Source organism: Pristis pectinata, chromosome 8 (genome assembly GCF_009764475.1).
Source record: "Pristis pectinata isolate sPriPec2 chromosome 8, sPriPec2.1.pri, whole genome shotgun sequence".
Classification (NCBI taxonomy): Eukaryota; Metazoa; Chordata; class Chondrichthyes; order Rhinopristiformes; family Pristidae; genus Pristis; species Pristis pectinata.
The window spans coordinates 44113171-44125651 of record NC_067412.1 but is presented as its reverse complement, the minus strand read 5'-3'; the positions used below and the strand labels follow the sequence as shown (position 1 = coordinate 44125651).

The 12481-nt window shown below is 45.7% G+C and overlaps 1 protein-coding gene across 5 annotated transcripts in view; it reads right to left on the bottom strand.

The window, feature by feature from the left end:
• Positions 1 to 12481, bottom strand: part of lcmt1 (leucine carboxyl methyltransferase 1) — a 65189-nt gene that overhangs the window by 27337 nt on the left and 25371 nt on the right. For all 5 annotated transcript variants that reach the window (XM_052022176.1, XM_052022177.1, XM_052022178.1 and 2 more), the window contains exons 5-7: positions 11190 to 11266; positions 9093 to 9154; positions 8493 to 8595 (exon numbers count right to left, since the gene is read on the bottom strand). In XM_052022176.1, coding sequence (XP_051878136.1) covers positions 8493 to 8595; positions 9093 to 9154; positions 11190 to 11266 — 242 coding nt within the window. The remainder of the gene's footprint in view (positions 1 to 8492; positions 8596 to 9092; positions 9155 to 11189; positions 11267 to 12481) is intronic.

The window sequence follows — 12481 nt, the reverse complement described above, 5'->3', positions numbered from 1 at the left end:
TGCCTCAGGGATCTGTGCTGGGGCCATTGTTGCTTGTTGTCTATATCAATGATCTAGATGATAATGTGGTAAATTGGATCAGCAAGTTTGCTAATGATACTAAGATTGGAGGCGTAGTGGACAGCAAGGAAGGCTTTCAAAGCTTGCAAAGGGATCTGAACCAACTGGAAGAATAGGCCAGAAAATAGCAGATGGAATTAAATGCAGACAAGTGAGGTGTTGCATTTTGGAAGGACAAATCAAGGTAGGGCATACACAGTAAATGGTAGGGCACTGAGGAGTGCAGAGGAACAAAGGGATCTGGGAGTTCAGATACATAATTCCCTGAAAGTGGCGTCACAGGTAGACAGGGTTGTAAAGGTGGCTTTTGGCATCCTGGCATTAATAAATCAAAGTATTGAGTATAGGAGTTGGGATGTTATGGTGAGGTCAAATTTGGAGTATTGTGTGCAGTTCTAGTCACCTAACAATAGGAAGGATATTTGTAAGATTGAAAGAGTGCAGAGGAGATTTACAAGAATGTTGCCGGGTCTTCAGGAGTTCAGTAACCATAGAATAATACAGGCTCTTTGGCCCACCATGTGCCGACCTTCAAACCACACCTAAGGCTACCTAACCCCTTACTCCCACATATCCCTCCATCTTAAATTCCTCCATATACTTACCTAACAATCTCTTGAACTTGACCAACATATCAGCCTCCACCACCACCACCACCCCAGGCAGCGCATTCCATGCACCAACCACTCTCTGGGTGGAAAAACCTCCCTCTGACATCTCCCTTGAACTTCCCACCCATTACCTTAAAGCCATACCCTCTTGTATTGAGCATTGGTGCCCTGGGAATGAGGTGCTGGCTGTCCACTATCTATTCCTCTCAATATTTTGTATACCTCTATAATGTCTCCCCTCATCCTCCTCCTCTCCAATGAGTAAAGCCCTAGCTCCTTCAGTCTCTCCTCATAATCCATACTCTCTAATCCAGGCAGCATCCTGGTAAATCTCTTCTGCACCCTTTCCAATGCCTCCACATCCTTCCTTTAATGAGATGACCAGAACTGGACACAGTACTCCAAGTATGGTCTAACCAGAGTTTTGTAAAGCTGCATTATTACTTCACAGCTCTTAAGCTCTATCCCATGATTTACGAAAGCTAACATCCCATAAGCTTTCTTAACTACCTGTGAGGCAACTTTCAGTGATCTATGGATATGAACCCCCAGATCCCTCTGCTCCTCCACACTGCCCAGAATCCTGCCATTAACCTTGTACTCCACCTTGGAGTTTGTCCTTCCAAAGTGTACCACCTCACACTTCTCTGGATTGAACACCATCTGCCACTTGACAGCCCAGCTCTGCATCCTATCAATATCCCTCTGTAAGCTTTGACAGCCCTCCACACTATCCACAACACCGATCTTTGTGTCATCTGCAAACTTGCTAACCCACCCTTCCACCCCCTCATCTAAGTCAGTAATAAATATCACAAAAAGTAGAGGTCCCAGAACTGATCCTTGTGGGATACTGCTAGTCACAGCCCTCCAATCTGAATGCACTCCCTCCACCACAACCCTCTGCTTTCTACAGGCAAGCCAATTCCTAATCCACACAGCCAAGCTTCCCTGGATCCCTTGGCCTCTGACCTTCTGAAGAAGCCTACCATGTGGAACCTTGTCAAATGCCTTACTAAAATCCATGTAGACCACATCTCCTGCACTACCCTCATCAATCTTCCTGGTCACCTCTTCAAAGAACCCTATCAGGCTTGTGAGACATGCTGGCTGTCCCTAATTAGTTCATGATTCTCTAAATGCTCATAGATCCTATCTCTAAGAATCCTTTGCAACAGCTTGCCCACCACAGACTTAAGGCTCACTGGTCTGTAATTCCTTGGACTATCCCTACTACCTTTTTTGAATAAAGGGACAACATTCGCCACCCTCCAATCCTCCAGTACCATCCCTGTGGATGAGGACTCAAAGATCCTAGCCAACGGTTCAGCAATCTCCTCCCTCACCTCACGAAGCAGCCTGGGGAATATTCCGTCAGGCCCCAGGGACTTACCTGTCCTAATATTTTTTTAACAGCTCCAACACATCCTCTCTCTTTATATCTACATACTCTAGAACATTACCCTTACCAACACTGTCCTCAGTGTCATCAAGACCCCTTTCCTTGGTGAATACTGAAGAAAAGTATTCATTGAGAACCTCACCCACTTCCACACCTTCCAGGCACATCTTCCTACCTTTACTCTAGCCATCCTTCTACTCTTCATGTATGAGGAAAAAAGCCTTTGGATTCTCCTTAACCCTACTCGCCAAAGCCTTTTCATGACCCCTTCTCACTCTCCTCGGCCCCTTAAGTTCCCTCCTTGCTACTCTATATTCCTCATGAGCCCCATCTGATCCTTGCTGCTTACACATTATGTATGCTGATGCCTTCTCCCTAACTACTTGTTCCACCTCTCTAGTCATGCATGGTTCCTTCACCCTGCCATTCCTTCTCTGTCTCACCGTGACAAATTTATCCCTAACATCCTGCAAGAGATCCCTGAACATCTCCATAAGTACATGTCCCTTCAAAAAGTCATCCCAATTTACACTCTCAAGTTCTAGCCTCATAGCCTCATAATTTGTTTTTCCCTAATTAAATATCTTCCCATCCTCTGCTCCTATCCCTGTCCATGACAATGCTAAAGGTTATGGAGCAGTGGTCGCTGTCCCCCAAATGTTCACCCACCGAGAGATCTGTCACCTGACCCAGTTCGTTACCTAAAACTAGATCTAATATGGCATTCTCTCTAGTCAGCCTGTCAACATACTGTGACAGGAATCTGTCCTGGACACACTTAAACTGCGCCCTGTCTAAACCTTTGGCACTAAGAAGGTGCCAATCAATATTTGGGAAGTTGAAGTCTCCCATGATAATCACCCTGTTATTTTTGCATCTTTCCAAAATCTGCTCCTCAGTATCCCTACTGCTACCGGGGGGCCTGTAGAATACCCCCAGTAGAGTAACTGCTCCTTTCTTGTTCCTAACTTCCACCCATACTGACTCTAGAGAGGATCCTTCTACATTATCTACCCTTTCTGCAGCTGTAACAGTGTCCCTGACCAGTATCACCACCCCTCCTCTTCTCCCCACCTCCCTATCCCTTTTAAAACATTGAAAAGCAGGAATATTCAATATCCATTCCTGCCCTGATGTCAGCCATGTCTCTGTAATAGCCACAATATCGTAGTCCCATGTACTTATCCAAGTTCTCAGTTCATCTCCCTTATTCCTGATGCTGCTTGTATTTAAGTAAATGTGTAGCGACTCACCATCCGAGCAAGCGGAGCAGCGAGGCCCAAAATGGCGTTGGGCCTTCGTCTTCCCCGAGCAACGGGGAGAACCCACGTGTGGGAAAAGTTTGATGACGTAGCGCATACATCATTTCTGTTTTTGGTGGGTGGGAACTGTTCCTCTTAAAAGGCCCACACAAGGCGGGAAAATAAATCAGTCTTTGTTCTGCAGCCCACCGACTAGTGTCTTGCTTTCACATCGTGGTAGCAGCCACTACATTGGTGACCCTGACGGTCCAAACGGATTTTGGACCCGCACAATGGATGACAATGCAGCAGCCAATGCAGTGGCACTCAAGCTGCCCACCTTTTGGACGCTTTGGCTCAGTATCTGGTTCGACCAGGCTGAAGCACAATTCCAACTTCGGCAGATCACCTCCGACTCCACAAAGTACTACCACGTGGTCAGCTCTCTGGACCAGGAGACAGCCGCCCAGGTCAGAGACTTCATCCAGTCTCCTCTGGAGGAGAATAAGTACCTGACTTTCAAAAACCTTCTTATTTGGACCTTCGGCCTCTCCCGTCGCAAGTGCACCGCCCGCCTGCTTCATCTCAATGGCCTGGGAGACAGATCCCCATCGGCCCTAATGAACAAGATGCTGGCCTTGGCTGAGGGACACAAGCCTTGCCTAATGTTCGAACAGGCCTTCCTCAAACAACTACCCGATGACATTCACCTGCTGTTGGCTGACACCGATTTCAGCAACCCACGTGAAGTAGCTGCCCAGGCAGATGTCCTGTGGAGGGCCAAACGTGAGAGCAGGTCGTCTGTCGGCCAAATCGCCAGGCTGCGAGCCCAACACCTACGTTAACCAGTCCCAGCAACTGAGTGACCACACCCCAGAAACACAGACAATGACACTGGCGACCAGCTGTGTTTCTACCATCAGAGGTGGGGCATAGAGGCCCATTGATGCTGCCCACCCTGCAAGTTTCAGGGAAATGCCAGGGCCAGCCGCCACTGATGGTTACGATGGCTGGCCACCAACACAGCCTCCTATTCATTCGGGACAAGCAGTCCAGGCGTTGTTTCCTCATCGATACTGGAGCAGAGGTCAGTATTTTGCCCCTGACCAGCTGCGACGCTCGTAACAGGCAACAAGGTCCTGTACTCAACGTTGCAAACAGCACAACGATACAGACTTTTGGCACCCATACAGATCAATTACAATTCAGCAACAACCATTTTAGCTGGGACTTTACCCTTGCTGCCATCGCCCAGCCACTCCTGGGAGCCGACTTCCTTCGGGCCCACAGCCTGTTAGTCGACCTGCGAGGGAAGCTGCTAGTGCACTCCAGAACTTTCCAAACCTACCCCTGGGGAGAAGCCAGCCTACCAGCCCCATGCCTGGACTCCAATTCCCTGTCTGGAAACGAGTTCACCAAGCTCCTAGCTGAGTTCCCATCAGTTTTGGCACCTCAGTTTACAAATTCGATGCCCAAACATGGGGTGCAGCACCACATCATTACCACAGGGCCACCCCTTCATGCCCAAGCATGACGACTACCTCCAGACAAGCTCTGCCTGGCAAAGGAAGAGTTCTGCTGCATGGAGGAGCTGGGGATTATTTGCAGGTCAGACAGCCCCTGGGCCTTCCCCCCACCCCCCCCCCCCGTCCACACACGGTCACCAAAGCCACCGGCAGGTGGAGGCCCTGCGGCAACTACCGCAGGCTGAATGACGCCACCACTCCAGACCGCTACCCCATCCCTCACATCCAGGACTTCGCAGCAAACCTACACAGGGCCCACATCTTCTCCAAGGTGGACCACGTCTGGGGATACCACCAAATCCTGGTCTACCCTGACAACATCCCCAAAACTGTGCTTATCACTCCATTCGGCTTCTCTGAATTCCTTCGAATGCAGTTCGGCCTTAAGAATGCCGTGCAGACTTTCCAGCAGCTGATGGGTGCGGTAGGCCGAGACCTGGACTTCGTGTTCATTTACTTATATGACATACTAATCGCCAACTGTGACCAACAAGAACACCTTTCCCACCTCCGCCAACTGTACTCCTGTCTCCGTGATTTCGACCTCACTATCAATCCAGCCAAGTGTCAATTCAGACTTGACTCTATCGATTTCCTCAGCCACAGAATCGCCAGCGAAGAAGCAACACCCCTACCCGCCATTTTGCCTGTCCCAACACGGTCAAAGGCCTGCAGGAATTCCTGGGGATGGTCAACTTTTATCATCGGTTCATCCCTGCAGCAGCCCGTATCATGCCCCTTTGTTTTCGCTGATGTCTGGCAAAGGCAAGGACAAGGACATCACCTGGAACAACGAGGCTGCGGCTGCCTTTAAGGCCAAGGACGCCCTGGCAGATGCCGTGATGCTGGACAGACATCCCAACCGCCCTCACAGTGGACACATCCAACAGTGCGGTTGGAGGAGTACTGGAACAACTAATTGAAGGCTGTTGACAACCCTTGGCATTTTTCAGCAGGCACCTTAGACCACCCGAACTAAAATACAGTGCTTCTGATCGGGAACTTCTAGCGCTGTACCTGGCGGTCTGGCATTTCCAGTACTTTTTAGAAGTCCTTCGCCTTCTCCAAGATCTCCAATCCCTGGTCAGCTCATCAGCAGCAACATTTGTCCTACATTTCCGAATTCACAATGGATACCCAAAATGTCTCTGGAAAGGACAATGTCGTTGCTGACGCACTTTCCAGATCAACCATCCACAGCTTGTCCCTCGGTGTTGACAACACGGCCCTGGCTGACGCACAGCAAGCCGACGATGAGCTGCCCAGCTACAGAACCGCAGTCTCGGGCCTGCAGCTCCAAGATTTCTTAGTCGGTCCAGGTCAGCAGACCCTCCTTTGTGACATCGCAACAGGTCAACCCCGCCCTATAGTTCCTGCAGCCTGGCAGAAACATGTTTTTGACTCTGTACACGGGTTGGTGCACCCGTCCACCAGATCAACTGTTCGACTGGCTGCCAGCAAGTTCTTCTGGCATGGCCTGTGCAAGCAGGTCAGTGAGTGGGCCAGGACCTGTCCGCACTGCCAGACATCAAAAATCCAATGACACACCAAGGTCCCACCACAGCAGTTCGAGCCGACCCATAGAAGGTTCGACCACATTCACGTTGACCTCGTTGGTCCTCTGCCTGTTTCAAGAGGAGCGCGGTACCTCCTTACCATCGTGGACTAGTTCACAAGGTGGCCACAGGCAACCCCTCTATCCGTCATCGCGACTAATTGCTGCGCCCAGGCGCTGCTCACAACTTGGATCTCACGTTTTGGTGTTCCAGCCAACATCAATTCAGACAGGAGCACCCAATTTACCTCCAGCCTCTGGTCTACATTAGCGAACATGCTAGGGACACAGGTGCACACCACCATGGACTACCACCCTCAATCAAACAGATTGGTGGAACGTTTCCACTGCCATCTGAAATCAGCCTGCCTGAAAGGTCCTAACTGGGTCGACAAACTACCTTGGGTCCTGCTCGGCATAAGCACTGCCCCCAAGGAAGATCTCCACGCTTCGTCAGCTGAACTCGTGTACGGTGCGCCCCTGGTTGTCCCAGGGGATTTCATACCCGCCCTTCAGGACCAAGAGGAACAACCCACGGCAGTCCTGGGAAGACTGCGCAAGAGGCTTGGCACTAATTCCCACTTCGCAGCATGGTCAAGCCCCGTCCTGTGAGCCCAAGGAACTACAAGACTAAGTTCATTTTCGTTCATGGGGCACACCCCGGGCACCATTGCAACGACCATATGAGGGGCCGTTCCGGGTCATCAGGAATAATGGGTCCACCTTTATTTCCGACACTGGGGGCAAGGAAGAGGTCTTCACGACAGACCGCCTCAAACTGGCCCATTTAGATCTACAACAACCGGTCGAGGTCCCAACACTGCGACGCAGAGGCCGACCTTCTAAGCAACGGCTAGCACAGCCCGCGAACCTTGGGGACCGTATTGCTGGTTCTGGGGGGTGGGGGGGTTGTGTAGCGACTCACCGTCTGAGCAAGTGAACCGGGTTGTGCGTCGGAGTGGCGAGGCCCAAGATGGTGTTGGGCCTTCATCTTCCCCGAGCGACGGGGAGAACCCGCATGCAGGAAAAGTTTGACATAGCGCATACGTCATTTCCGTTTTCGGTTTGCGGGAACCGTTCCTCTTAAAAGGCCCACGCAAGGCAGGAAAATAAATCAGTTTTTGTTCTGCAGCCCACCAACTAGTGTCTTGCTTTCACATCGCGGTAGCAACCGCTACAAATGCACTTTAGCCCATCCACCTTACTACTTTTATAGCCTGGGCTCTGCTTCTCCTTCCTCAAAGCCTCTCTACCTATTAGATCTGACATTTTCCCCATCCCCTTCCTCTGACCTACTCCTCCAGTTCCCATCCCCCAATCTTTACAGGGAAAGATTGAACAGGTTAGGACTTTATTCCTTAGAGTGCAGAAGAATGAGGGGAGATTTGATAGAGGTTTATAAAATTGAGGGGTATAGACAGAGTAAATGCGAGTAGGCTCTTTCCACCTAGATTAGGAGAGATAAGTACGAGAGGACATGGCTTTAGGGTGAAAGGGGAAAGGTTTAGGGAGAACATTAGGGGGAAACTTCTTCACTCAGAGTGGTGGGAGTGTGGAATGAGCTGCCAGCTGATGTAGTAAATGCGGGCTCACTCTTAAGTTTCAAGAATAAATTGGATAGATACATGGACAGGAGAGGTCTGGAGGGCTATGGACTGGGTGCAGGTAAATGGGACTAGTGGAATAACGTTTCGGCACAGACTAGAAGGGCCGAATGGCCTGTTTTCCGTGCTGTAGTGAACTGCTTCTCTAACAAACAGGTTCTCTCCTGGTATGAAAAGAAAAAAAATTCTTAAAGGGCTGAGCCTTTAGAATTCCTTTCCCCAGAAATCCATGGAGACTGAATATTCAAAAGCTGAGGTAAATTTTTAATTGGGAATCATGGGAAGAGGGGAGGAAAGTTGAACCAGCCATGATGTTATTGAATGACACACAAGACTTGAGGGGCCAAATGGCCTACCCTTTTTTTAAAAGCAGTCTGATATCCTTTCATGATGTGAACCTATCTGGAAATACCCACAGAGAGGTGAGATCATAATGCATGACTTTTGTTGGAGTTAGTGTTGTGGCACGACAATGACAATCAGAGGTACTCACTTTGTATCCAGACCAAATCTCTTCAACCTTTCCAACAGCATGGGAAGGTCACGGAGGTCTTGCCCAATAATGGCATAGCGATCAGAGTTCATGCTGGAACCATCTGGCAAATGGACGAAATAATCTTTTTAAGTGAACATTCTTCATTACTACAAACAAATACAGTTTTAAAACAAAGTTAAAAATTTATTTGAACTACACAACATTCTTGACAGGGATCTGACGTTAAGCAGTTTGCTGCACTGAAACAGTGCAAGGCCTTGGAGAGTCCGCGTGTCTTACTACCAGACCAAGCTAGGCATGCTGATAAGATAATAACCAACAAGCATAATATGGTCATGCAATACCATTTATCAATGAAGCATGCTAAAGTTGCATAACTCATCAATTCAGGCCCAGAATTGAAAAAATGTAACTCATGATGTTTTATGGTGTGAGATGTGGCTCTCAATAGGATTGGTTCAACTGAGATTCATGATTCATTTGTACAGCTAGTTCGGGAAGAAATTATATCTTTGGAGCAAAGAACAGTCCATGTTCGCCATTTAAGTGCCATTAATATTTGAAGGAGATAAGGTATAAAACTTTTTTCTTTCTCACCTATCAGCAGGCTACTACTTGAATGTGTTTCTATAATTGGCTTTGACAATGGAGGCTTTGTTCTAGAGGAAAGAGTAAACAGTTAAATGTGGTTTATTGGTAATGAGATGACACTCTAATTGGTTTACAGAAGAAAAGGATTCAACAATGGGAAATGACTCACCTCAACATCAAAATACCAATTTAATAACATCAACAGCATCATTCACACAAATGTGCTTGAATAACAACAGGTTCACAATTAAAATGTCAAAGCAACATCTCTAGTTGGTTAGCAACAATCTTTGTAGCTATTCAAAATTCAAGTAACGTGCCCAAATCTACATACTGCAAACTGAGAAACCCCGTTAATCTCCCATTGCATATTATTAATACTTATTCATACAACTTTAAACCACCTATGCAAAATTAAATCAAATCAATATAAACAAAAATCCTGACCATAGACTAACAATCACTGGAAAATTATGTTTGTAAATAAATACTATTCCTCAATAACAGAAATTTTTGATTGTCCAAAGTATCATTAATTTACAAAATATAAATCCTTACAATAGTTGCATTTGTCCACTCCACTGTCTTTTATAACCCTTGTTTAGACAATATTCTTAAACAAAAGAATATTACCTATAAACAGAATTTGTAGTGTGCATAATTTTTCTTAATTGCATCAGTAGATTTTAGCCAGCTGAGTTATACAACCTCACCTAGAATGCACAGTAGCGTACCTGGGCGGCACGATAGCGAGGCGGTTAGCGCGATGCTACTACAGCGCCAGCGATCAGGGTTCGATTCCCGTCGCTGTCTGTAAGGAGTTTGTACATTCTCCCGTGTCTGCGTGGGTTTCCTCCGGGTGCTCCGGTTTCCTCCCACATTCGAAAGACGTACGGGTAGGTTAATTTGGGGGTTTAAAAAAAAATGGGTGGTGCGGACTCGTTGGGCTGAAAGGGCCTGTTACCACGCTGTAAATAAAACTTAAATTAAAAAAAATTAAAATCTACTGTTGTTGCTTTAATGTTAACTGATCATGGTAAAAATATAGTAGCTCGCTCCAAGTCTAGCTCATCAGTGGAAGTTGTTTCTCACTGATAGGTATTTCAGTTTACCTGATGATTATATAACTGACATTTGTATCATTTGAAGCACATTAATGATCTTCTATAGATTTGACTTTAATATCGGTTTACCACATCTGCAGTCTTTTTAAACAAACATAAAAATTTACTGTTTTAAAACCTAACACGCAACATGCTTAAAATGCTTTCTGTAAACAAAGAAAATAACGTAACACAGCAATTCTGACCACCATCCCTCCTTACACAATGGAAGTTGTACAGGGGTTGTCAATGTGATATGTCTGTTCAAAAACAAAGGGATTTAACCAAGTATTTAATTAGTTCAGCACAACATCGTGGGCTGAAGGGCCCATTCTTGTGCAGTACTGTTGTATGTTCTAAGTAATTTGTAAGCTTACATTAATATTAAGTTCTGAGACAACACAGTATGGAATAAGGTTATTTCTTACTTCTAAGTATATGGGGTAATTATGAGCAGCTATAATAGATGTGCAAAAGGCACATCAACATCTTGGCAAATTTGGGGAAGTTGGAAAGCATTTATCTTACAAGATGCCACAGAGTCTATTGATAAAATTAAGCAGTAATGAATTAATGCAGGAAACAAAGTAAAGATTCTCAAATTATTCTTACACTGGAGAATGTAAATAGTTTTGTCTTCCAGGCAGAATTGGTACCAATGCACTTGCATTTTAAAAAATATTTCTGTGTGTATTCCCAACATCTGGAATATATTCCCTTGTTCAATATAAAAGGAACATTGCCTTTGTCATCTGCAGTTGGTGTCTCACTCAATCAGCAGGACTGCAGTACCTCTTCTGGGGGAAGTGTGTAATTACAGCAAATCAAGTTTATGGAAACAGTACTACAATTTCTCATTCTCTAACTTGAGAATAAACAAACCATTAAATGAATCTATGACTCATTATATTGTTATACTGTGCAAATACTGTATGACCTGCTCCTGAAGGGATATGAAATTGTAAATTAAGTTGGTCATTTAACAATCAAATGAACTTACTTAATTAAGTGTATTTTTCTCATGACAATCATTGGAAAGTCAACTTCAAAGTATTTTTTTGGAAGCATATTTTGATCCTGAGGTTGAAAAAACAGATTAATACAATTTTAACACAGGAAATATTTGTCAAGGAGTTGATGGAATCAAGTTAAAAACACTTATCATATAGGCTTTCTCCCAACACTTCATCTGATGAAAGGTCACTGACCTGAAACATTTTTTTTTAACTCCATAGTATTTCCAGTATTTTGCTTTTATTTCAGATTTCCATAGCTTTGTTGCTTTTACATAAGTAGTTCTATTTATTTAAAATCTCATGTTTAAATATGAATTGAATGAAGAATCTTAAAACCATACCAAGAAATAGTCTGTTAGGTCATTACAACATTGCTGTTATATAGAAGCTCGAGATGTGCAATTTAGGTATCATAATGCCTCTATTGTAGCTGTCACCACACTTCTTCTAAAGTACTGCACTGGCACTGCAAAATACTGAGTTGACCAACAGCTGTGAACGGCCCAAAATATATGTACTTTTGTCTTCCTGATTTTTAAATCTGCATTATTTTATTTCATGCGATAGTGAAAATATGTTCCTATTATGGCCAGGTAATACTCAGCTCTGGCATAATCCAGTGTTGTCAGATGATCCGTTCTGCCTCTAGAATTATTTCTACTTATTTCTTGGGATGTGACATCACTCACAAGGAGACTATTTCTTGCCCAACCTCAGTTGTGCTTGAGAAGGTGTTGGTAAGCCACCTCTTGCGACAATGCAATCTGTCTGCTGGAGGTACTCCCAGGATGGGATGTTCCAGGATTTAATGAAGGAACAGTGACATATTTCCAAGTCAGGGAGGTGAGTTACTTGGAAGGGAACCTGCAAGTGGTCAAGTTCTACTATGCCTGCTATCCTTGGCTTTTTTGGTGGAAGTGTTCAGTTTTGGGAGGTGCTGCCTTACAGCTTACATGAATAACTTGCAGAGCATTTTGTAGATGGCACATTACAGTGGCAGTATGCCAGTAATGGGAGGGAGTGAGAGCGTTCAGGATGGCAGATATGATACTGATCAACCAGGATGCTTTGTCCTGGAATAGTGCTGAGTTTCTTTGTCCAAACATGGAGCTGAATTCCAGAGGCAAGGCAAAATCGATTCCCTTTGACATGAAGCAAGCATTTGTGTGTGGCATCAAGGAGTGCTTTCCATCACTCCTGATTTGTTCCTTATAGATGATGGAAAGGCAATAGGGTATCAGGAGTCAAGCCACTTGCTGGGAGATAGCCACCTCGT